Source organism: Protopterus annectens, chromosome 6.part1 (genome assembly GCF_019279795.1).
Source record: "Protopterus annectens isolate FY-2018-M chromosome 6.part1, PAN1.0, whole genome shotgun sequence".
Lineage (NCBI taxonomy): Eukaryota > Metazoa > Chordata > Ceratodontiformes > Protopteridae > Protopterus > Protopterus annectens.
This window is the reverse complement of record NC_056738.1, coordinates 341,958,929-341,986,406: the sequence shown is the minus strand read 5'-3', so window position 1 is coordinate 341,986,406 and position 27,478 is coordinate 341,958,929. Positions and strand designations below refer to the sequence as shown.

The window sequence follows — 27,478 nt, the reverse complement described above, 5'->3', positions numbered from 1 at the left end:
GGCAAAAGCCTTGTTAGACATAGATGCAGGGGGTCTAGCAGCCCCACGTGCAGGGGTAGATATGTCTAAAGGAATATTATCTGATAAATCCTGGGTGCTTGCTTCTGTAGCCGCAATTTCTGTAGCTGATTCAACCATGCTTTGTGAAGCCTCGGCTACCGGAGGCCTGTTTTCGGCCGAAGGAAGAACCGAGGACTCTGTTTCAGCCGAAACCGAGACACTCGCGGTTGGCCTAACCGTGGTTTCAGCCGAAACCGCAGACCGCGAGTGTCGGTCCTTTTCCTTGCGTTTTTTAGCTAATTGTGCTATCGGAGTCTCCGATGGCATTTTGTAAGCAAAAGCGGGACCAAAAAACTCCTCTGCAAACTCCGACCGACGTCTAAGCGTCCATCGGTTGAAAGAAGCACAGGCTAAACAAGCTGATACGTCGTGGTCCGGGCCTAAACAAGGAAGGCAGTAAGAGTGGAAATCCTTATGAGGTATTTCTTTCCCACAAGTTAAACAATTATTTACTTTGTCTGACATCGGCTGAGGCAAGAAAGAGTCCCCAACGGGGTACTTAGCTTTTTAGAAGTCTTCGGTAGTAGAAATCTCTGGATCTGACCGACCGGCACTTGCGAACAGCTTCTGCTTCGGGCATCGTGCGGCAAGAAAGACTGAGGAAAATGGCGTCGGCTGATGCCTTTATACCACAGCAACTATGACATCAGGTGAAGTGCGACATCAGCCGAGGCCAGACCCAGACTTTGGAATCTGGCCGACCGAAGGGCTGCCTGAGGCAGGACAACCCATATGTTAGGACTGCAGATGCATCCTTGAAGGACATCAAAAGGTTCCCCAACAGGGCACTTATCTGACAATGATTACCGAAGCAATGGTAACAAGAAACCACGGATCGGTTCGACAGGTGGATGGACCTGCATTCAGGCAGACAGTACGTGGATCTTGTGCCTCCACCCTTAAACCCAGATGCACACAAGCTAAAGTTATATGTCCGAAGTACAACCTAAGGAAGGTTAAGCTTCTGTACCCTGGCCAGATGTCAGCAATGAAAACATATCCGCTATCAATACCGCAATGGTGATTTCAGTTAAGATATCAATAATTAGCCCTAAGATAGGTAATGGAAATATGCCTGAATGTGACAGAGGGGTACTATTCAAATGGAGGAAGACTAAGCCTGCAGTCTACACACATACAATGAGAAAGATTAAAGCCTTTAGGAAATTTGCAGAGATGAAACTGAAGGCAAGACTGCAATTGGCTGCTTCTACTTAAAACTTACCATTTGGTTTGGTATCCGTGTGTGTTTTGAAGGTTTCCTCCCACATTCCTGGTTCATCATCTACATCTTTTTCTTTTGGAGGTTCTTGCTCCTTTTCCTGGAAAAAAAATAATACATACCATTTAGTGAACTCAGTAGAAATAGCTACAAGAAAATGTATGACATTTTAAAAATGACATTTCTTTTTAGAAATTAGAAAAAATATAGAAAAAGAATGTTCTGAAGAATTTTTAAATGGCCTTTATTCTGGTGACACACTGAAGTATATCTTTGGGCCAGGGTGCTCTAGTTTATCATGTTTAAGAACACACCAAGCCTAGCACAGAAATCTAAAAATCAATTCAACACTCTGGTTCAGATCAAGCAGTTTATCCTTCCCCATACAAAGGCTAAAGTCTCCAAGAAATACAAAATCACGTGTTCTATTAGAGCACTGCATCTACAGTCTCCAAGAATGCGGAACATTCCCAACAAGTTTTAGCTACATATGTACAAACAAGCCCTTTCTGTGACCATAAAATAAACACAAAGCAAGGCCAAAAAATAAAATTCTAAGTGTAAAGGGTAAATACTTGTTGTTGGTGTCTGCAAAATAAATAAATAAAGAGAGCTAATGTGAACATAAGCCAGATATAAAACAGATCTTCTACAGCAAAGACTTTAGGTTAAAGTCCATAGGGTCTACATTGGCAACTTATAACACTAAAAATGCAAAGCACCTACTTTAATACTTAAAAAAAAAAAAAAAAAAAAAAAAAACTGAGAAGCTACATTAGTAACAGTGGCAACTCTTGGGAAGATGCTGTGCTGCTGGCCAACCACCATATACTAGTACTACTACAACTGAGCTTATGCACTTCTACAAAAGCAGCAGCAAAATAAATGAACAAATGCCCAAGTACCATAATAAAATAGAAATTATAAAGATTAGGTTGCAGACACGCTAAGTGAGCCATCCACTATGTAACAAAAATAAAATAATTGCTGCTAAGCAAAACCACTTATTTCCATGTAAAAGTTCTTAATCTGAACAAAAAAGTTTAACTTTAAATCCAAAGAACTATACACTCACCCACACACAATCTAATTCCATATATACAACTCTGTTTCAAACAATATTGCCAAAACGTCAAAAAATCTCAAACTGTGTTTAAACATCATAAGACACCTCTAATCCACTCCCCATTACATGCATACAAATGGATATCAACGAAGCCCTCATTACTATCCAGTAACACATTTAGACATACTAATCTTTAAAACAATACTCCAGAGATTCTGAAACAGGATGCCCCACAGCTGTTTCTACAAAACCAAACTGCTCATCAAAATGCAAAGAATTAGAGCAAGCAGCAACCATCTACAACTATTCAGCTTTCCTGAGGAATCCAAAATGGCAGAAAGGACACAGGAACAACGGTCCATTTTTCAATCTTCTCCCTACAGGCAACTTGGAATGGACAAAACTCGCAAACAAATCCAAGATCTACCAATTGTCCAGACTCAAAATATCAGCAACCAAAACATTAGAACTAGAAAGGCATCCACAGCATACCACTCAACCTCTTAGCGCAATAAATCTAGACAAAGCCACAAATAATGGGGGGACAAAGGCCCAAAAATAGGGACACTTTTTTAAAATATTGCTCTTACAAACTTACTAAGTTGGTAGAGTAACAGGTTTTGCATTAACATCTATTTTCTGTAGGACATGAAGTCTGAAAATCAAATGTATGCCATCTTCTGACTTCAGTCCTCAATAATTTCCCAATGATTTGCCAGAAAACTACAACTTTGAGAAACTGACCAAAAATGAGTCAAAAATCTAGACATTCTACAAAAATCTGGACAGTTGAAAGCTATGATCCACAGGCAGCCATATGATATTATATTTGGACCTATCATGTTGCTCAATGTTATTGCTATTTCATCTACATACTTGAAAATACTTGGTCCAGATGCACTGAATACTTTCTCCACCTATTGGATGACCTGCAAATCCTAGTTCAAACAAACAGTTCACTTTCAAAACAGATTACATTAAGCCCAAATCTGTCAATATAAGTGGCCTTACATCATCCTCCTCCTCAATGGTGATGTTCCATACTTATTTGAAAACAATGTGTATTTTCCAGCTGTCACCTAGCCCTCACCTCCAAACCAAACTAATTAGCTCATAAGTATTTTTTTCTCAAAACTGAGTTTTTAGTTTGCTACATGGATGAACAGTTTTACACTACCATCAAATCCTTAGGTTTCTTTAAAAGAACACTGGCGAAGCAAGCCAAAATTCAGAAAGTAATTGAGAATCTGTGTAAGAACAAATTAACAGAACAGTGACATTCATATTAATCCAAAAACACCACATTATCCAAGTGCCACTGCATTGAATCCTAAAATGTTGCAGTACTGGGGGCATTACTGTAAGATCATGGTACAAAACTGGGATTGGGGTTTTGCCCATTCTCAGCTGTATTGCAGTCTCTGAGTTAGTGTAAACTAAATAACAAGGGGAGCAACCCCCAATGGAGGGGCACGCAGGGAGCTCTGGCGCTCTGATATTGTGCATTTCAGTGTTGTAACGTCATATGACACTCCGATAGCTCTGTAAAAAGATAAAAACCAATGGGCATATTTTGCCCATGAACACAGTTGTAAACTGGGTCAAGAGCATCATCCTAGCACCGAAGTACAAAAATGCAATTTTTATGAGGAGTTTGACTTGTAAACGTCTGCAGAGCCACTGGGGTCACAACAGTTGGTAGCATTACAGAGCTTTTCTTTTTATACCCAAATAAAATGTACAAAACTAGAAGTCCCATCTAGATCCAAATACAAATGGAAATTTAAAAGCAAGCCACCCTACTGGTTGTTCAACAAAATCTACAGTAAAAGATGAAATGAAAAGTAAGCAACAGAATTAAACTCATCTAAGTCAATGAAAACATTAAGATTTAAAGCAAATTATAAAAAGGGTATTATATTCTAAGGCAGCCCATGAATTCAGGAGGGCATCTGAAGCAAGGACAATTATAAACCTTTCTTTAGTTCTGTTAAACAGAAACTCGTGTACAGAACTCACACTATATAGCTAAAACCTACCCAGACCAGGTGAACATTGGCAATATACGACCAAGTACATTTAGTGCAAATTTCTCTCGCGATGACTAGCCAAGTGCTATGATGCCCATCTCTCATCACTATATAGTCTTTATAGCACTTTCAGTACATGCTAAGAACACTTCCCCCATGAGACCAGACAACCTACCTGGGCTGTTAAAACAGTACTAAACATGCCCTGGTGGAACCTCTCCATAAGTTATTAAACCTGTGCCTGGCTAAAGGGTCAGTCAGGAAGAATGGCATATAGCACTGGTGGTGCCATTTCATAAAGGTGTCCCTACTTTTGACCACAGGCACTAATGGCGCATCAGTCTGACTCATTTCTAAGGTCACAGAACACAACAGACATGACAGACATTAAAACTCTCAACAGGCAAAACCTGTTGCACTTTGGTTTTGTAAAAGGTAGATCCTAATAACCCTGGTATACTTCCATGAAAAAGTAACAAGCTGTTGACTTCTGCCACCATGTAGAAATAGCCTGTCTTAACTTGGCCAGGATATAGGACACAATTCCCCATGCTAGCATAATTAATAAACTAAAGCCATTGCAAACAGACCCCCTATGCACAAGATGCCCAGCTAATTTGCAGAGAGACAACCCACAGTCCTGGAACCCCTTTACTTGTCTGACTTGCACCTAACTAAGTTTATGGATGACTGCAAAATGGGAGTCTCTGTCAACCCCCACCCCCACACCACCAACTAAGCCCTTCAAGTAGTAACGTACACTTAAAAGTACCAGTGAACTGATAATGGGCTTAAATTAAATGACAAAAAATGCACCATTGTAGCATTTAGCAGACAAATCATCCCCAAACATATAGCAACACCACCTCACTTTAAAATGAAAATGTAGTCAGAGGCCTTGGAAACTGGGTTGATATCGCCCTCTAATCATTGTGTATTGGCAATAATTGTCAAGAAATCTTGGCTGTCATCTGTTCAAGGTATACAGGAATGTCATCTGTAACTAGCGAGGCCATTACCTCCCTGTATTCAACACTGATCAGACCAATTACAGAACAGTAGCCCATCTTTGGGGATGTATCTCAGACGTATCTAATAGAAGGACTGCAGACTTAAAATCCCTAAACTACAAGAAAACACTAATATAAGCCTTGTCCCCTCTTTTGTGCCTTACAAGTCTAAACTTGTCTTAACTAACTGAAGCATAGATCAATATGATCATAATTTTTCCACACTGTGTCTATCTGGATCCTTCAGAGATTCAAAGTGCTTAAAATATCTCCACTACGCTTCTTTTCTGAAAAAAACAACACATATTCAACTCTGGCAGGCAATCTGGTTTATGAGTAACCATGCATACTTTTATTATCCCCCCCCCCAAACTGGCAACTGTCATAACCTACCACCCAAGACTATACACAATATTCAAGACAACTTGAGCAGTTCCACGGTACAGAGAACAAGTCCTGACTGCAACCCAACCCAAATGCCTTGAGAAAGATTAGAGACTAGCCCACTGTAAGAGATGGTAGGGTAGGGTGAGTTAGCTGGTGAGGCCATCTCATCCATTCTGACGGAGGGAGGCCTATTTCATGTCTGTGTATGAGATTTCTGGACAATGCTGCATCTGAAGAGAGCCCTTCCACCACTTCACTTAAGTTAAGAAATGTAACAGACTGACACAAATGGAAAATGTCCTAGCAGAGTAGTTAAAGGCTGGGAATGAGAACCCACCAAGAAGCACACACTGTAGCAGGCACCAAGACAAGTACACTCTGTGCATGCCAGTGGCACCATCTGTTCACTCAAGGTTGCCAAGGGCAATGAAAAAGGGTATGAGAAAAAATCCCTGATGGTTACCTGAATGATGGCCACCTAAGAGGAAGAAATGAGCTAGTCAAGTTGAAAAATGGCTGACAGTGTGAAGGAAAAGGAGAGAAGAAAAAAAAAAAAAAAAAAAAAAAAAAAAAGACTGAAAAAAAGTTTAGGATGAAGTTCTACCAACTACTTATATACCAGAAAGAGAAACCCATTTCCTGCCCAATATGCTTCTTTTACACAGCTCTGTACTGCAGTAAAGTGCTAACTTTTTCTGCTATGCCATATAGCTTACTGAGTGTTACTTAAAACTCAATGAACCTTCAGTCCATATGGTTCTCTACCAACAGCATTACTTGTTTGACACTGCCAGGGATTTCGCTTCCCAGAACCATTTTCCACACTAAATTTACGGCATCATGTCTGATCATTTTACAGTCAAAGGCTCTTCCTCTTTCTTCTACCTCTTTGATAACCCTGACGCACACAAACAGTTTTAATCCTTCTAATATGTTCACTAACCTACTGTGTCGCAAAATGCTGAATGCCTTTCTGGAATTCAAACTCAAGCATAAGGAAAACAAGCCACTGTCTGAAATAAACAGGCCAGCTTGCATCCTTTTTACCTATACAATGCATTGAGATTTCTCCAACATAAGCTTCCTGCTGCAAAATCCAGTGTCCTGTGCCCATGGACTTGGACAATAAAGCGTTCTTTCCTACATCAGTAATTCCATCATTTCCTCTAAAACAAAAGGTCAGTTCCCAATCGTACATAGTGCCCAGTCATGCAAAGTGGAAATCTGCCTTCCTCAAAAACCCTACAACTCCTCTCATATTTTTGAACAATGCTAGAAGGCATCAGTACTAGTTATCTAGGTTCTCCATGAATTTTAGAATGGATCAAAAACTGGTGCAATAGCCTTACACCCATTATTCCAGAACAATTCCATTGACAGAGATTGGAATCAAACTCTTTACTCCAGAAATTCTCTTGATTTTGTATGGTTTCTTTCTTTCTTTTCAGCTTATTCATGGAGAAGTGGCATGCTCTACTACCAGCTCTTAAGATGAAGACTGAGAACAGCAGAAATCACCACTAAGTGGTAAAATTGTAGCAGCCATCCAGATAGTGACAACCCATAAAACTGACTACTCACACATGGACATCACAAAATACACTTGTACTTACCTTTTTACTACATTTAGTGCTCAAGACTGGTTTAGCACCCTGAACTACTGCTGCTGGAGGAATTTAAGAATGATAACAGATGGTTTGGATAAGAAGCCTAAATTAAAAAAAATGGGACACAGAAAGGAAGATGCAACTTCAGAATGACAACAAAGCTGGTAAGGGGAAAAAAGTTTCTTCACTGACAGTAGTACTTCACCAGAATGCTCTACCCACAGAAACTGACTTCCCAGTAAACAATGAATTCAAGGCATGAGTGATCTGCAGTAGCACTGGAAAATCTCAAGTGAGATTGTCACGCTATGTTTATGACTTTTCTCAAGGCTCCACAATTCTTGTTAGATATCAGGTGGCCAGTGCAGTTCCCACAAACTGACACCCACTCAACTTTATTTGGTCATCAACTTACAGTTCTACTCAAACTGTGGCAAACCTAACTAGCAACTTGCTACAATCAAGACTACCACCACCACATACCAAGCACTTCAGACCAGATAGTGTCAGAGGTTTTGTTCAGAAAATGCACATTGATGAAAAAAGTAGAGTTGTGTACACTTACCATAAATGTAGATGTCTGAGTGTATTCATTGTTGCAGTCATTACATTTGGGCAGAATCCCAAAGCTATGGATGGGAGGATGGAGCTAAACAGCATTAGGAGCGGCTATAAGGCCCTGCAGAACTGCAGTGGCAAAGTCTGCCCTGGATTTGGAGAAGAGAAGCAAAAGATAATGTTTTGTGAAGGTATGCACAGAGCTCCAAGTAGCAGCTTCTAGAATGTCTTTGGTTGGAACCCCTCTGAGAAAAGCTGCTGAAGTAAAGGCAGCCCTGGTGGAATGTGATCTGATCCCCTTGGGCACAGGTTTACCATGGTGCAAGTAGCAGAAATGAATGCAGTGGCTTATCCACTTAGAAATAGTCTGCTTTGATATAGCCTTCCCCTCTGACCTTGCAGCAAATGCTACCAGTAGTTGCTTAGACTTTCTTAGAGATTTGGTCCTGTTTAAGTAGAATGTTAGCTGTCTGTGTACATCCAATGAATGCAGAATCCGCTCCCTCTTGTTCTGTGGATTTGGGTAAAATGTTGGCAGGTGAACGGTCTGGTTAAGAGCCACACTGGATACCACCTTAGGCATAAAAGAAGGATTGGTCCTGAGGGACACCCTGTCTGAGTAAAATGTAATAAAAGGCTCCACTGCCATGAGAGTCTGTAGTTCTGAAACCCTTCTTGCTGAAGTGATTGCCAAAAGAAAAGCTGTCTTCCAAGATAGAAATGTTATATCTGCAGTAGCTGCTGGTTCAAAAGGAGGCAGAGTGAGTTTTTCCAGCACAAAATTGAGGTCCCATGCAGGAGTTGATCTTCTGGGAGGCCTTAAATTCTTGGCACCCCCTAAGATACTGTTTAAGCAGAGGATGAGAAAAGAGGGGAGGCTCTGTGTTGTAATGAGCCAAAATGGCAGAGGCATAGATTTTTATTGAAGAAAAATATAGGCACTTGTCAAGCATCTCAGTCAAATATTGCAAAATCTGAGGAATATTGGGCTTTACTGTGTCTGTTCCTTGTGCTTGGTTTCAAGCACAGAATCTCTTCCATTTATCATCATAAAAATTTCTAGTACTAGGCCTTCTGGCTTTTAAAATGACATCCATCACAGATTTACTGAGAGGTGTTGTTTGAATAATTAATTGATCAACCATGCTGCAAGATTCAGAGTTTGGAGCCGAGTGTGCAGAATTTGATTATTCTGCTGAGACTGTGCAGAATTTGATTATTCTGCTGAGACAGTAAATGAGGTATTTGAAGCAAGTACCATGGAAGTTGAGACATATTTATTCCTTAGAAGTGGGTAGCAGTGCTGGCGAGGCCAGTCCGGACAGACTAGGATCATTTTTGGTTTTTACTGTCTGACTTTTATTAAGACCTTGGAGAGTAGAGGCAGAGGGGGAAAGGCATAGATGATAGTTTTTCCAGCTGAAGGATAGGGCATCCACTTTCCATGCTTTTTCTGTGATGAGTTCTTGTGCAGAATTTGTCCAACTGATAATTTTGGGGAGAGGCAAATAGATCTATGTCTCAGCTCCCCCATTTCTGTGTTAACATGCTGAAGATTTGTGGATCCAGTTTCCATTCGTGCGGGTCCATAAGATTTCTGCTTAGGTCGTCTGCCAGAGTATTTTGTTTTCCTGACAGGAATTCAGCTTGAAGATGTATTTAAGTAAGTCAAGGATGAGTTCCACAAGGCCATGGCTAGTCTGCATAGGGGGTAGGAATGTGTACCCCCCTGCTTATGTACCACATAACTGTGGTGTTATCCATCTTTATCAGTAGTTGTCCTGGATGAAGTCATTGAAGGCTGTCAGAGCATTCTGAACAGCCAGCATCTATTTCTGGTTGATATGCAGATGCATTTGGTTTGGGATCTATTTGCCCTGAATGCATCTCCCCGCCAGGTGGGCCCCCCAAGCATAGTCCGATGCTTCTGTAGGTAAGGTTTGGGTGGCAGGGGGAGAGTGAATGACAGTCCCTTGTTTTGGTGACATGTCTCTGCCCACCAAAGAAACTCCTGTTGTAGACAGGAAATGAGAGGAATCATTCTTTCCAGACTGACAATGTTGACTCCATAAACATTTTAGGTATCATTGAATCACATATCTCACAAAATCAGTGTGCCTCACAGTCAGAGCCCTTAAGGCCAAACAACACACCAAATACACTTGTTACAGGGGACTCTATTGTCCGGCACACTGACATCCAGCTCACCAGACTGAACAAGGAGAAGGTCACTGTAAGCTGCCTGTCAGGTGCCAGGATCTGCCACATAACGCAAGCACTCCGGTCACTCCAAAGCAAGTACAAGTATGACTCCGTCACTGTCCATGCTGGTATGAATGACCTGAGACATACCTCCCTGTACTACATGAAGAGACAGAGGAGCTCTCAGACCAAGTAGCCCAGGCTGGTATGACCCTGACCTTGAGTAGCATCTTGCCCTCACCAAGAATGATGCCACAGTATAAAGACAAAATGATCAGCTTCAACAATTGGCTAAAGTATTGGTGTCATTCAAAGGGGATCCAGTGTCTGTCAGCCTGGGATGACATGCTCAACAAGCCACATTGCTTCGCTAGGGATGGCTTGCACCTGTCACCCATAGGCTTTCGTATACTGGCCAAGGCTCTTGCCACCCCCATAGTGCCTTTTTTAGGCAAGGCTCAAAAGGACAAACCCACCTCCATAGACAAAAGGATAAAAAAAACTAAAGGTAATGCTACTCAATGCCAGAAGTCTAAACCTCAAGATGGATGCACTCGAGGCTCTCCTCAGTATGGAGAAAATCGATGTCTGTGCAGTAACAGAAACCTGGTTCAAGGCTCCTGAGAGCACTCCAGCACTACCAGGTTATAACTCATACCATGCGTTTCGGCCCAAAAACTCGGACCGAAGCACAAAAGGAGGGGGAGTATCTATATTCATCAAAGATACCTACACCTCCAGGTTAGTGGCACTGCACGAAGCATCAGAAACCATCCATGTGCAACTAACAGCAGGCAAAACTGCCTTTCAGTTTGTAGTCTGCTACAGAACATCCTCCCTATTACAGGAACCCCACTTGGCATTCCTGAGAACACTGAAGAATATGAAGGTCTCTCCAAACACTATGTTATTGGGTGACTTCAACTACTCAAACATTGACTGGGAAAACTACTCAAGCCCAAACACCCTTGCCCAACAGTTCCTTGAATTTATAAACTCTAAAGCAATGGAACAACTGGTCACCACTCCCACAAGAGGGAACAACATACTGGACCTGGTCATCACCAACATGGGGAGACTATGTTGCACACCAGAGGTAAACCCCTCATTGGTAAGATCAGACCATAAACAAATTTCCCTGGACATCCATATCCCGTCCCCACCCCCAGCCAAGGAAATCACTGTAAAGAATTTTTCAAATGCCAACTTTGCACTTCTCAAGACTGAGGTGGAATCCTTCAAAGCCCCTGGGCCAGAGGATAATACAGCCCAATCTGCAGAATCCTTTACAAATGCATTCTATGAGCACCTGCAGGAATGCATGGATCGTGCTATCCCAAATAAAACCAAGACTCACTCCTCCAAAAACAGGAGACCAGTCTGGTGGACCCCGGCCATAAATAAACTATACAACAGAAGGAGGAAGCTACTACATGACAGAGCAAAATCCCAAAAAGGGAAGGCATCTCTGATCAGTATTAGCAAGAAATTTCGATCCCTCATAAAATCATCAAAGGCCAGTTTCGAAAGAAAAATTGCCCTAGACACTAAAGATAATCACAAGGCCTTCTTTAGTTATGTCAGGAACATGGGCAGAAACTCCCAGATATGCTCTGAATTGTTGCATAACGGTACAAAATATACCGAACCTACAGACATAGCCAACATCCTGGCAGACAGATTCAGCACAAACTTCTCTCCCCCTTCCCCCCCAAAGGAGCAAATGCCTATACCAACTGAATGTAACCTCCCTGACATCACAGATGTACAGGTGAAAGCTGCCCTCTCCAAAGCAAAAAACACAGCATCTATGGGACCAGACGGTGTCCCAGGCTGTGTCTTACACGAGCTCCAAGAAGAACTGAACCCTCACATTAAGTCACTGTTCAAACTTAGCCTTACTACAGGATATGTACCCAAAGAATGGCATACAGCTACAGCGGTCCCACTCCACAAAGGTGGTGCCACAAAGGACCCCAGAAACTATTGCCCCATAAGCCTGACTAGTCTGGTCTGTAAAGCTATGGAGCGTATCATCATGGAACTCGTATACAAAGACATTGGGAGCCTCCAGACACTGGACCCTACCAAATTCGGCTTTAAAGGCAGATCTTGCCTCTTAAACCTAGTTGATTTCTTTGAAACAGTTACCAAAGCCATAGATGAGGGCAAGGTAGTCCCACACAGCCTACCTGGACCTCGCAAAAGCCTTCAACACAATACCCCACTCGGGCATCATAAATAAGCTTATCAGCTTAAATATCAACCCCTATATCACAAGATGGGTTGCAAACTGGCTAGAGATAGAACCCACATGGTCAGAATTGCAGGTGCCATGTCCGAATCCAAACCAGTTACAAGTGGCGTCCCACAGGGCTCAGTTCTGGGACCTCTCCTGTTCGGTATATACTTCTCTGTGGTTCAGGCTAACACGGGGGGATTATGGCTGACAAAGTTCCCAGATGACTGCAAACTGGGGGCCATAATCGAATCTCCAGCTGACACAAGCATCCTCCAAAAGGGTCTCTCAGGGACGGATGCTTGGTGCCAGAGCCACGGCCTCAAGCTAAATGCTAAAAAGTGCATAGTCATCCCCTTTGGGAAAAACAAGGTGCCCACAAATTACCACATAGGTGGTAATCCATTAAGTATGGAAGAAGTAATTAGAGATTTGGGGACCAACGTAGATAGTAATCTCTCCTTTGATAATCACGTTGCCAAAGTGGTTAGAAAGACCTTCTATATAGCCCACCTTATCACGAAAGGGTTCGCATCTAGATCAAGAGAGGTCATTATGCACCTCTACTCGTCACTCATCAGGCCCGTAATTGAATACAATGCCCCTTTTGGGATGAACCTTACCAGACACCTGCAGCAACTGGAGAGACCCCAGAAGTACCTCACCAAGAGGATCATGGGTTACAAACAGATGTCCTATGCAGCTCAACTAAAGAAACTCCAGTTCTACTCAGTTGCTTACCGCCTACTCAGAGGCGATCTATGCCTGACGTACAAAGCCATGTCAAACCCAGAATTAATGGACATGCTCCACCTCAAAAAAATCCAAGCCCCTTAGAGCTACACACTCCAGGGACCTAAACCTCAGCACAAAAATAAATAGGACATGCTGGAGGGACAGATTCATTTCCCAGAGGCTCCTCTCACTCTGGAATAGAATCCCAAATCATGTTAGACATATCCCCTCGCTGACCCTCCAAGCGAAATCTGGACGCGTGGATGGGAAATCGCAAATTCATCCCTGGGATCTCTTCTGTGTCCCTGCTAGACAGAGGCACAGTAAACTAATCTTAAAAGGGTACCTTCTGTGACCTACTTTACAGAGGCACAGTAGGCTAATCTAATAGGGAGGTGGAAGCCAAATACACCCTGGCTAGGCTTATAAATGCCCTAGGGCAGATAGCCTAGTATCTACCTATGAACCTATGAAGTTTCCTCATATGCAGTCGCGCATATGGAATTAGTAGAATGCAGGATGCCATGAACCCCAAAGCCTGCAGAATTTGTCTTGCAGATAACTGGGTTTTTGTTGCTATTTGTTTGAAGTATCTTGTCAGTTGCCTTTGTTTGTCCGGCGTAAGGTAAGCCATCTGGGCAGTTGTATTCAAGCTTGCACCCAGGAATGTAATTACTTGAGAGGGTACCAGTTGTAATTTCTTTTCGTTTATGGTGTACCCTAGGCATGATAGAAGCCGTTGTACAAACGCCAGATGTTGAAGAAGAGTGTCCTTGTCCTCTGCTTGAATCAGACAGTCCAGATAAGGATAAATTTGAATGCTTCTTTGTCTGCAGAATGCAATTACTGGTGCCAGGCACTTTGTAAAGACCCTGGGCACAGTAGATAAGCCAAAGGGCATTGCAGAGAATTGGTAATGCAAAAAACCTGCTTTGAAGCAGAGAACTTCTGCATGATTCCCTTATTGGGATATGCAGGTATACCTCAAGTCTAGAGTTACTAGACAAGCATTCCTGCCTAGCATAGGCAGTAGCTGTTGTAAAGTCAACATTTTGAATTTTGGAATTTCCAGGAAAGTACAGTTGTGTACCTACCATAAATGTAGATGTTAGAGTGTATTCACGGTTGCAGTCATTACACTTGGGTTATCCTGCTGGCAGGCTACCCACAGTCGGCCTGAATTCCAAAGTCCTGGTCTGGCATCAGTTGCTGTCGCCTCTTCCCTGACGTCAGAGCGCCAGGGGTATAAAAGATGCAGCAGATGCCATTTTCTTCAGTTTTTCTTGCCCCAGATGTCAGGTGCCCCCAAAAGGGTAGGCTAAAAAACATAGCTTATAAAAGCATGCACTAAAATAAATACCTTCATCTACAAGCAAATACACCACATAGGTTGTATAGAACACAGAAGTACAGATAAGTCCCAGCAAAGAAAGGGGGATGGTGGGTGGGTAACCTGGACTGCAACAGTGAATACACTCGAACATCTACATTTATGATAGGTACACAACTGTACTATGTTCATCGTGTTTCACTGTTGCAGTCAATTATACTTGGGTTGAATCCCAAAGCTGAGGTTAGGCGGCTGGGTCTAAATAGAATTAGGAGTGGCTATAAGGCCCTGCAGAACTGCAGTGGCAAAGCCTGCTCTGGATTTAGAGTAAAGAGGTAAGTGGTAGTGCTTAGTAAAAGTGTGCACTGAAGTCCAAGTTGCAGCCTCCAAAATATCCTTGGTTGGTACTCCTCTGAGGAAGGCTGCAGAGGTGGTTGCTGCCCTGGTAGAATGTGGTCTAATGCCCTTAGACACTAATTTGCCATGTTGTGAATAGCAGAAACGAATGCAGTGTCCTATCCATTTTGAAATAGTCTGCTTTGAGATAGCCTTTCCTTGTGATCCTGCAGCATATGCCACTAAATGTTGCTCAGTCCTTCTGAAAGCTTTAGTTTTGTCCAGGTAGAAGCATAGCTGTCTGTGTATGTCCAAAGAATGTAGAAGTCTCTCCCCTTTATTCTGTGGGTTTGGGTAAAAAGTAGGCAAATGAATGGTTTGGTTAAGAGCCACACTGGACACTGCCTTAGGCATAAATGTTGGGTTTGTCCTTAGAGAAACCCTGTCTGGATGGAAGATAATAAAAGGTTCCACAGCCATTAATGTCTGAGACTTTTCTTGCTGAAGTTATTGCTAGGAGCAGAGCTGTTTTCCATAAGAATTTTATCTCAGCTGTATTGGCTGGCTCAGAAGGTAGTGCAAGTTTTTCCAAGACAAAACTGAGGTCCCATGCAGGTACTGGTGCTCTCCTTGGAGGTCTTATGTTTTTGGCCCGCATGAGGTACTGCCTAAGCAATGGATGTGAAAAAAATAGGTGGATCCGTATTGTAATGAGCTGAAATGGCAGAGGCATGGATCTTAATTGATGAGAAGGATAGGCCTTTGTTCAGCATCTCAGTTGGATATTGTAAAATCGGAGGAATATTCGGAACAAGCGTGTCAATTCCTTGTGCCTGGTTCCAAGCACACAATCTCTTCCATTTTTCTGCATAAAATTTTCTGGTGCTGGGCCTCCTGGCCTCCAAAATAACATTCATAACCGCTTTAGAGAGAGGTGTATTCTGAATGGTTATACTATCCGCCGTGCAGCTAGATTTAGGGTTCTGAGTTGGCTGTGCAGGATCTAATTATTTTGTTGGGTCAGTAAATGAGGAATTTGAGACAATGTCCAGGCTGGGCCTTGAGATAACCTCCTTAGGATTGGGTACCAGTGTTGGCATGGCCAATCCGGGGCAATAGGTATCATTTGTGGCTTCTCTTGTCTGACCTTTAGGAGTACCTTGGGGAGGAGAGGCAGTGGAGGAAAGGCATATACTGTCAGGTTGTTCCAGCTGAATGACAAAGCATCCACTTTCCATGCTCGTTTGTGGCAAGTCCTTCTGCAGAATCTCTGAAGTTGGCAGTTGTGACGGGAGGCAAAAAGATCTATGTCTGGGCATCCCCATTTCCTTATGTTGAAGATTTGTGGATCTAGTTTCCACTCGTGAGGATCCATGAGGTTTCTGCTTAGTTCGTCTGCCAGAGCATTTGTTTTTCCTGGCAGGAATTGTGCTTGCAGGTGTACTTGGTAAGTCAAAGCGGTGTTCCACAAAATCATGGCTTGTCTGCAGAGGGGGTAGGAATGTGTGCCCCCCTGCTTGTTTATGTACCACATGACTGTGGTGTTGTCAGTCTTTATCAACAGCTGTCCCAGATGAAGTAGGTTCTTGAAGGCCGTCAGGGCATTTTGTACAGCTAGCATCTCTTTTTGATTGATGTGAAGATGCCTTTGGCTTGTGGGCCATGTGCCCTGCATACATTTTCCTGCCATGTGGGCCCCCAGGCATAATCTGATGCATCTGTTAGTGTTTGCCTGGCTGTGGATAAAATGAATGGCTGTCCCTTGTTGTGGTGACAGGCCTGTGCCCACCATCGAAACTCCTGTTGCAGGCAGGGAATGAGTGAAATTAATGATTCCAGGCTGTGGCAATGTTGAGTCCAAACACTTTTTAGATACCATTGTAGTTTCCTCATATGCAGTCTTGCATATGGAATTAGCAGAATGCAGGATGCCATGTAGCCCAGAGCCTGCAGAATTTTTCTTGCAGATAACTGGGGTCTTTGTTGCCATGCTTTCGAAGTAAGAAGTCAGTTGCTTTCGTTTGTCTGGCGTGAGATAAGCTATCTGGGCAGTTGTATTTAAGCTTGCAACCAGGAATATTATCTCTTGAGAGGGTACTAGTTTTGATTTATTTTCGTTTACTGTGTACCCTAGGCAAATTAGTAATCTTTTTACAAATGCCAGATGCTTTAGTAGAATGTCTTTGATCTCTGCTTGAATAAGGCAGTCGTCCAAGTAGGGATATATTTGAATTCCTCTGTCTGCAAAATGCAATTACTGGTGCCAGGCATTTTGTGAAGACCCCGGGCGCAGTAGATAAGCCAAAGGGCAGTGCAGAGAATTGGTAGTGCATTGAGCCAGCTATGAATCTGAGGCATCTTTTGCAAGATTGTCTGATTGGGACATGCAGGTATGAATCTTTGAGGTCCAAAGTTACAAGCCAAGCTTTCTTGCCCAGCAAGGGCAGAAGCTGCTGCAGAGTCAACATTTTGAATTTTGGAACGTCCAGAAAAGTATTTAGAATAGACAGGTCCAGAATTGGTCTCCATGCTTTGTCCTTTCTTGGTACTAAGAAAAGTCTTGAGTAAAATCCTTGACCCTGCTCTTGTGGCACTGGCTGAATAGCCCTCATGTCCATGAGAGATGAAACTTGTTTTTGTGCCTCTGCCCATTGATTGTGTGGCAGGTCTGGCATACCTTTTGCCTTTGGAAGGGTGTGAAAGTGGAACCTGTAGCCCTGAGAGACTACATTTATGACCCATTTGTCCTGGGTGATCATGTGCCAATTCTGTGAAAAAAGTGCTAGCTTTCCGCCTAAGGGTGCTGCCAAAAGATAAATGCTTGGCATTGGCAGAGGGAAGTCATTGGGGCTGTTTCCTATATGGCTGCGATTTGCCTTATCCGCTTTTGGAGGTAGAAGCACCCCATTGTTTGGGTCTGTATGAGCCCTAGGGCTGTTGTCTGCCTCTAGGGTGTCTGTATCTGCCTCTTTGTGGCCTGACTGACATGGGAAAGGACCAATTCTTAGAAGGCCAGTTCCTGCTAAATCTGGGTGGCTGTACCTGTAAGAAATCCTTTACTGTCTGCATAGATTTAGCTTTATCATCCATTTTCTTCAACACCTCTTCTGCCTTAACACCAAAGTATCATGCTGTAATGGAGCAGCCAATAATTTTGCTTTAACATGATCAGGCAGAGTCTGTTCCTCAAGCATGCCTTCTAATGACAGAACCTGTTACAGCGGCCCTGCAAGAGGCCTCCAGTGAATCATAACCACATAGCAAAGTATGCTTTCCCACTTGTTCAGCTGCATGCAATAAATCCTGCATTTCCTTGTTCTCAGAACATTAAGAATTTGTCAACATTTTCTGTTTTAGCAGAGACATTAAGTATTGCTGATATTTAAGCATATGAAACTGACAATTTAAAGCCCTTACAGCCAAAGCAGCAGAAGTGTAAACTTTTTTCCCTCATCTGTCCAGAGCCCTTGAATCTCTATCTGAGGGGACAGGTTTTTTTGCAGTAGTGGCCTTGACCCCCCTTTGGGACCCTGAGAAATAGTTTCTGGGTCAGCAGCAGGGTTTTTATATAGAAATTTATGAGACTCTGGAACCCTGTAGTATCTGTCTGGCTTAACAGGTGCAGGAGGTAAAGAGTCGGGAGACAGGCTAGACTCTGAAAATACATCAACTACAATGTCTAGAACAGGTGGAATAGCAAGAGGTCTGTGCTGAGGTAGGAAAATAAAGTCTCTGAGCCTTTTCTTAGAATGTGAGTAATCTTGGATCTCCCAGTGGAAATGCCCTCTTATGATATACAGGGGTTTCCCCAAAGGAGTAATCCTCAGGAGGAAAAGCTGAAGGAATAGATTCTTCAGCATCAGAATCCTCATAGGGAAGAATAGAGTATCCCTGTTCTGAAGAGGAGTCAGAGGAAATGGAAACCTGATCAGAGGAATCATATTCAGTGTCTTGCCTACGCCTCTTATCAGGAGGGGGATGGGAACCTCTGATCAAAGTAATTAGGTCTTCGGCCATTTTGAGCATCTGTTTCTTAGGCATGGAAGTCTGTCCTGGAGAATACTGCACTTGTTTCCTTGTCTTTAAAACTGTTTTGGTCTTTGTCTTGGATGCTGAAGTTGGCTTGATATAAAGCTGTGTAGCTCTGAAACACCCTCAGAAGCCAATGCCTGCTCAGCGGCTCCGGACCCATCTCAGGGATTAGTTTCCTAAGGCCCAATACCTTGAGTATCCAGAGGCCTAGTTGTCTCCACGTGGGAGTCGGAGGCGGCCTGTGGCTCTGAGGTAGCGGGTGTCAGGGGCTGCGAAAGTGTCTCACTGAGAACCGGCGACTGGCCTAGAAGAGGCTTTGTCGTCGGTTTTGGACCTCTGATGCCTGTCCTTTTCTTTCCTTGGGCTTTTTATGAACTCCAGTCATCGGCTGTGCCGACGGCATTATATAGTTAAACCTTCGGCCAAAGTAATGAAAAGCAAACTCGTACTGATGCTTAATAGTGCGTTGGTTAAATCTAGCACAAAACAGACAACTAGCAACGTCGTGGTCAGGGCCTAGGCAAGTAATACAGTAAGAATGAAAATCCTTATGAGTTATTTGCTTCCCACAAGAAATACAATTGTTAACTTTTTCTGAAATCGGTTTGGAGCAAGAAAGAAGTTTCCCCAACGGGGTACTTAGCTTTATTGAAGACTTCAGATATGAAATTCAATTTCGAAAATCTCAGGAGTCAGCCGACCGGCACTTGCCAACTTGCTTTTGCTTCGGGCACCGCTCAGCAAGAAAGACGAAAGAAAATGGAGTCTGCTGCATCTTTTATACCCCTAGCGCTCTGACATCAGGGAAAAGACTACAGCAACCGATGCCGGACCAGGACTTTGGAATTCAGGCCGACTGCGGGTAGCCTGCCAGCAGGATAACCCAAGTGTAATGACTGCAACAGTGAAACACGATGAACATCGTGTTCTAAAATCGATAAGTCCAGTACTGGATGCCATGAATTGTCTTTTCTGGGTACCAGGAAAAGTCTTGAATAAAAACTTTGTCCTTTTTCCTTTTCTGGTACTGGTTGAACAGCCCCCATATCCATGAGGGACATGACTTGTTTCTGGGCCTCTGCCCACTGGTTTTGTTGCAGATCCGGCCATCCGTTTGGAATTGGCAAAGTATGGAAATGAAATCTGTACCCCTGGGATACTATGTTTAATACCCACTGTCCTGCGTAAGTAACTGCCAATTTTGCATGAAGTGCTAGCTTTCCCCCAAGGGGCTGCCAAAAGGTAAATGCTTGGTGATGGTAGAGGAAAGTCACTGAGTTCTTACTGTAGGGTTGTGCTTTGTTTCCTCCAGTTTTGGAGGTGGAGGCACCCCATTGCTTTGACTTGTAAGAACCCAGTGATTGGTATCTGGAGCCTTTTGGAGCGCCTGGATTTGCCTCGAGTGGCTCTGTTGGACACAGGAAAGGACCAATTTTCAGTAGGCCGGTGTCTAGTGAACCTGGGTGGCTGCACTTGCAAGAAATATTTTACAGTTTGCATAGATTCAGCTTTGTCTTCCATTTTCTTTAAAACCTCTTCTGCCTTATTACCAAACAGAGTATCATGCTGCAAAGGGGCATCCAACAATTTAGCTTTCACATGAATAGACAGATTTTGCTCCTTGAGCCAGGCATGCCTTCTAATCACAGATCCAGTAACGGCGGCCCAACAAGAGGTGTCCAAGGAATCAAAACCACATTAAAAAGTATGTTTTCCAACCTGTTCTGCTGAATGCAATAATTCCTGTTAACTCTATTTTCCACACAATCAGAAATCATCATTTTCTGTTTCAGTAAGCCCATAACATGCGGTTGATATTTAAGCAAATTACACTGGCAGTTTAAGACCCTGATTGCCAAGGTTGTAGACGTATAAACCTTCTTTCCCCATCTATCCAGTGCCCTGGAATCTCTGTCAGAGAGGGTAGGATTTTTGGCTGTAGAGGCCTTTGCACTCTTGGGACCCTGAGAAATAGTCTCAGGATCAGCAGCAGGATTTTTGAATAGACAGGGACTCTAATATCTGTCTGGCTTACTAGGAGCCAGAGGCAGGGAAATCAGGAGCCATGCTTGATTCAGAAAACACATCGTCTAATACAGGAGGTATTGTCAAAGGCCTATGCTGAGGAAGAAGGAAATCCCCAAGCCTCTTTTTTGATTCAGAGAAGTCCTGACTCTCCCAGTGAAAATGTTCCCTTAAAGTATGCAAAGTCTCTCCAAAGGAGTAATCCTCAGGAGATGCAGATGGGATGGATTCCTCTACATCAGAATATTCATAGGGTGGAACAGAAAATTCCTGATCAGAAGAAATGAAAACCTGATGTTAAGATTCATAATCAGTGTCTTGCCTAGGCCTTTTAGCAAGGGGGGGGGGGGGTTGGGAACCCCTGATCAAGGTAATTAAATCCTCAGCCATTTTGATCATCTGTTTTTTTAGACATAGGGGCCTGAGCACGTGGCTCATGCGTCTTTTTTTAGACATAGATGTTTTTGACCTGTTTTTGAGGCTGGCGTCGGTATAATATAAAAATGTTGAGGCCTGAACACACCCTCAGAAGCCGGTGCCTGCTCAGCGGCTCTGGATCCATCCAAGGGAGAGACATCCGCGGGTTCAATACTCTGAGAATCTTGTGGCATACTGGACTCCAAATGGGTCTGGGTAGAGGCCTGCGGCTCAAAAGTAGTGGGTATCAGAGGCTGCGAAAGCATCTCACCGAGTACCGGCGACTGGCTTAAGAGAAGCTTCATCGTTGGTTTTGGACCTCAACGGTCTGTCTTTTTCTTTGCATTTTTTGTGAACACCGGCAGTCGGATTATTAACAGACGACATTTCAAGATAATTAAATCTTGAAACAAAATATTTAGAAGCAAAAATATACCGATGCTTAATAGTGCGTTGGTTAAATCTAGCACAAAACCAACAGCAAGGCACGTTGTAATTTTGGCCTAGGCAATGAATATAGTACAAATGAAAATCCTTATGGGGTATTTACTTCCCACAAGTAATGCAATTATTAACTTTTACTGACATCGGTAAGGAGCAAGAAAAAGTTTCCCCAACAGGGTACTTCGCTTTAGTTTGAAGACTTCAGTTTTGAAACGCGAATGCGAAGATTTCACGAGTCTTCCGACTGGCACTTGCGAACTGCTTCTGCTTCAGGTGCCGCGCAGCAAGAAAGACTGAATAAAATGGCGTCTGCTGAATGTTTTATACCCCTGACGTCATGGAAGAGAAGACAGCAACTGATGCAGGACCCAAGACTTTGTTATTCAGGCCGACTGAGGGCAACTTGCCAGCAGATTACCCAAATGTAATGACTGCAACAGTGAAACACAAAGAACATCTTGTTTTCTAATCACTATATACAGTATTTGTATTACTTCGTTTCTTGGAGACAGATTAAAAAAACTGTACTGTGCACAGTGGGGGAATACATTCAAGCCACTTTTTTTTCACCAGCAGTTATTCAGAAGGCTGGTATATATACTGGTGCTCAGCTATTACACTAGAACCTGTTGCCACAGGCCTTTTATGCAGTCTCAGACTGGTCTTTTGTTTCTCTTTTGGATTTTTTTTTTAATAAAACGTATAGTTTATACTCTGGGTGCTAGAAATTCTGAACAGCCCAATATAACAGTTTACCTTGCAGCCTTGCGTTTAGGATATACATCACCACTAGGATATACATCACCACATTTGCATCTGAAAGTCAAGAATGTGTGTGCCCTTGTGAAACAGAGGAGGTATTTATGCACTCTACAACGTGAGTGAGCATCTCAGGATTTACCTGCGTTTGGTGTGCTTTGATCAAAAGTACAAAGCCAGAGTGATTAAACAAAGCCAAATGTGGTTAAATCTGAAATATCCACAAAGAGGAGTGGATTATTGCCATTATACAATGACAAAGAAATTGCTTACCTTTTTTAACTAATGTTTTTATATAAGGGCACAGTAGTGTTCCTTCATTCTTTCTTGTTTACTGAAGTACTAAAAATATGCATATGGGACTCGTGTTCTCACACTTGCAAAGTACATCAGTGCAGGAGAAGCAACTAAGAATTTTTTTTTATAAACTGCTGGGATTTTACAAGGAGAAGTGCAATTCTGAATGTGAGATGATTAAAACAGCATCAAAAGGAACGGAGCAGCTGAAGACCAAACATAATGCTAGGAAAATCAGGTATATTTCTGACTACTTCTGCAGAGCGTACATGATTTTTCTAATATTTTGCCCTGTCCTCAAGCATAATAAAATAAAAAAAATATGCCAACAGAAAGTCTGGCCGCTCAATGGTACTTCAGTGGTCAGACTTTTCTGTTGGTATATACTTGTTGGGTGGGCTGTTCAGTCTGTGTGTTAATTTCTGAATAGCAATGGGCTATTGTAGAATTGACCCGAGACCTCTTTAAAATGCATACAGCTGTCAAGGTGTGGTACATACAGCAGTTTCCAGTACAAAGAAAACCCTCAGGAAGTTTGTGAGAATCTCTGGCACTTTTTATATTTGGATAGCAAGAAATTACTGAAGAAATCTTCACTCAGCTTTCCCTGCTTGGGACTAGCCAATCAGCAATCAGATGTGAAGTTTGGGGCAGTCAGAGCTGTTTGAAGCTGGCCTGCTTCCTAAGCAAGAAACCACCTATATAGCCTATAGACTGCAGCAGCAGTAGGTATAACCATCACCCCTCAGAGGATCTTGGAAATTAAATTGCCTGTTTAAAAGAAAAGGCTGCAAAGTACATCAGTGGGTTGTGTGTCTTATTCTGGTAAATTTTTTACTTGATGCAAATAACTGCCCTTTGAGAATGCATTCACGACACTGGAGACCTACGGCTCCTTTCCAGGCACGGCTTTGGAATTGGGGGTGGGGTAAATTCTACACTTCTCTGAATGCAATGTTTTCTGTAGAGATGGTGGTCAATACCAGACATTTACACTTGCTGTTGTACTTGCGCCATTTTTTTTCTCAATCAAGTCGGCAGTTACTAGAGGAATAGTTGCAGAGATGCAGCTATAAAGTTAAGGAAAGGAAGAAATTCTGCCATCTTCGACAGGAATTGGCAACAAGGGGTTCATACAAGCTTTGCAAGCAAAAATACTTGCAAAATGTAATGACTCCTTAAGCAACTAGATATAGAAACTGCTCACATCATATTAAGAATATTAACAGACTCACCAGTTCTACGCAACAACCTTGCTCAACATGTATGGCACAACAGACCGAATCCTGACGTCATTATGCTCTAGGAAACTTAATGGTGAAACATTCTAAAAGCTACTAGTCTAATAATGGTCAAGTTTCAAAAATACTGCCACTGCTCAGACAAGCTTAACAGTCAGAAAACGTGGTCTAAACTCCATGAAACTTATACTGCAAATGAATTCTGTGGATATATTGTATACCATATGACATGCTAATCAACAAAGCCAGCTCATCGGCATTAAAGCTATATTCCACAAACACCCCCATCCAATTTAATAGCTACAAATGAACCTATGAGATACTACTACACATTACTGAGAAAATTAACCTTAACGCTGTTATTCATGTCATGAACTACATCAAAATGAACCACCACTCAGCGAAACATTTTTAATTTCGGAGGAATTTTATCAGATATGACAAACCATTAAAGAAACCAGAAAACCTCTACTTTTGACTTCTGGTCTTTCTTTTAATTCCGTTTCTATTGTATTACAGATTATTTCAAACAGCTACACTCTGCAAAACCTGTGGCAGTCAAATTGCAAATGTCTTTTCGCACAAAAGGACTGGTTGCAATACCACTGGCTGCCCTTACTCCTGGACAACTGACTGCTAAAGTCAAATCCTTCCTTCCTTCAAAAAATCCCTCTCCCCTCCATGACTTTCAGACCGCACTTTTTTTTAACCAACCCTGAGAAAGATCTTCAAAAAAATAATCTGCATCCACCTCACTGGCTACATCTCCAAATATCATCTGCTCCCCCCCTAAACATGGGTTTTGCACAAAAAGAAGCACTTCCCCCACACACTGTCAGTCTCACACATACACTTACAGAAATGGACAAAGGAATACTTTCTAGTGTTTTCTTTATAGACTTAAACTGGGCTCTAAAGTTGTTAACCACTCCAGACTCCATCTCAAAGAAACAGACATTAGTCCAGATGTAGCTATTTTTTACATACTACTAAACTAATGAATACATTTGTCAACTTGCTCCTCCACCTCTTCCCAAAGGAGTCAAAGGGCTATGTACTCGCCCTTCTGCTATTCCTAAACTAACCTCAGATCTCCATCACTTTCATGTCTTTCTATACTCAGATAACATGGTTCTGTACAATTCTAATGACCTTCTCCTTTCACTATAACAACCTACAACCCAAAATCATGTTAATACTATACTCTTATTCGGAAATCTAAATGTACCTATTAGAGAAGACAGAGGACCAAGGATTATACTGTGTCCTGCAAGCTATTTTCTTTCCGACTCTGTGGTTCCCCCAAATCTACATGGTCTTGCATCTTCACACATTAACCTTTTCTGGCTTAGCGCATGTGTACAGATTATGACTTTTGTAGTGCTTTGCCCAGTTTAGACATGGTATTTGCACTTTTTGTATAGTCTTAAGTGTGTCTATCCTAAGCTAAAACTAAAATTGGTAAACTGATTACAGCTCTACCCTGACAAATTCAAAAATAAAATTTGGAAAGGCCAACGTCTTTTTTCAATGTCTTGTTTCATCTATACAGATTAACTTTCTCCTTACAAACTACACAGGATCTAGGTTCAGTTGCTTTACTAAACTACTACAGTTTCAAGATGCAAACCTTTGCGTGGTTTTCATATACTTTTGTTTCCAGCCAGACAGTCCGACTACCCTTTATCTTTCTCTACAGCTGAACTCCTGCTAGCCAGTGTTAAACTTAATAACTTTAATACCATAACTGTCGTAGCAATATATATCCCAATCTTAGTATACCTGAAAACATCCTATCTTACACCTCTCTCAGACCATCCGTAATGAAACCATCACACTAGGGGACAAACATAGATTGGCTCTCATTACAAACTCCCAACTCTACCACCTGTATAAACATACATGGATTCAAGCAGCTAAATCACTACCCCTACCTATATTAACAACTCTCACCTTCCACAGTCTCTTCTGGATTGGATCTTGGTCTCTCACCTCCAAAACTATCTCAACCCTCACACTCTACCTAATATCCTTAGTGACCACTGCCCTATCTCAGTAACCAGACATACTCCTCATTTCACCAGACTCTCCAAGTTTATCACTTCCTGCAAAATCTCTACATTCAGTCCCCAACTCCTTCATTGACCAGCTCTCGACAATTAACTGGTCTCATCTCACAAGTCTCCCCTTAGAGGACGCTGTCCTCTTTTTTAACACCACCTTTCTTAACATCCTTAACTCTTTAGCCCCCTCCATACAATAAGAATCAAATCAAACACTGCTCCTTGGCTCACCAAATCCACCCGAACCCTAATGAAAAAACGAGACAGAATATGGAAATTGTGGACTAAAAATAGGACCCCTTCTCTCCTACAGACCTATAAAGTACTTAGGAACCAAATAAATAAAATCATCAACAAAGACAAACTAACTTTTATGCAAACCCTCCCACTACCCTAAAATCCAACCCCAAAAAATGCTGGAACACTATCAATCATATACTACATCCTGGAAACTCCTCCCCTCCTAACCCATGCCCAGATAGTTTACAGCGATTTCATTTAACAATCATTTTGACTCAATAACTTCCATTATAAATGCTCTGCCCACTAATAAAAATTGCAATAATTCCACAATCTCTACTTCCCCTCCCTATCCTACGAACTCCTTTTTCCTTAATACCGTCTCAACTAATTATATCAAATCCTTACTATCCAAACTCAAACCCTGCTCCCCCCTCAGCTGATAATCTACCTTCATATTTCCTACAGATAGCAGCTGAACCCCTTGCTTACCCTGTTTCCATCCTCATTAACCGATCTATCTCTGAATCTCATGTCCCAGCAATATGGAAAACTTTCTTTACATTACCTATACACAAAGGTGGTAATTCTTCTGATACATCATACTTCAGACCTATTGCCATACTATCTCCCCTCTCAAAGATTCTAGAGAAATGCATTCACAAGCAGATAATACAGCACCTTCAACATGAGAGCCTTTTAACGCACACTCAACATGGATTCCGTCCCAAACATAGTACTACAACTGTGCTAATATCCTTCATCAATACTGTTTCACTGGCCCGTGACAACAATAAACTTGTCTCTTGTCTGTTCCTCGACCTCGCCAAAGCCTTTGACACTGTCTCCCCCATCCCCTCCTCTTTGACAAACTCTCCTACTTAAACTTCGCTCCTCCCACCATTTCCTGGTTTTCTAGCTCTCTCTCTAACCGCCAACAAGCTGTTAAATGGCATTCAGCACTACCCCCCCCCCATGTGCCAATGGGCGTCCCCCAAGGCTCTATACTAGGGCCACTACTATATTTTCACTAATCTGCTTTACACCTCTTGTCCCCACTCCTCACTCATACAATATGCTGATGACTCTTGTCATCATCATTGCAGATAACCTATCTAACCTCCTTTCTACTACCAAAGCATCCTTCAGCACTATAGAGTCATGGCTTCGAGATAAAC

General features: G+C 42.4%; 1 protein-coding gene across 1 annotated transcript in view; it reads right to left on the bottom strand.

Moving 5' to 3' along the window:
• Window positions 1-27,478, bottom strand: part of GANAB (glucosidase II alpha subunit) — a gene marked incomplete in the record, with an annotated part of 1,503,123 nt that overhangs the window by 1,230,427 nt on the left and 245,218 nt on the right. The window contains 1 exon segment of the mRNA XM_044075375.1: window positions 1,286-1,382. Within this exon segment, the coding sequence (XP_043931310.1) occupies window positions 1,286-1,382 (97 nt within the window).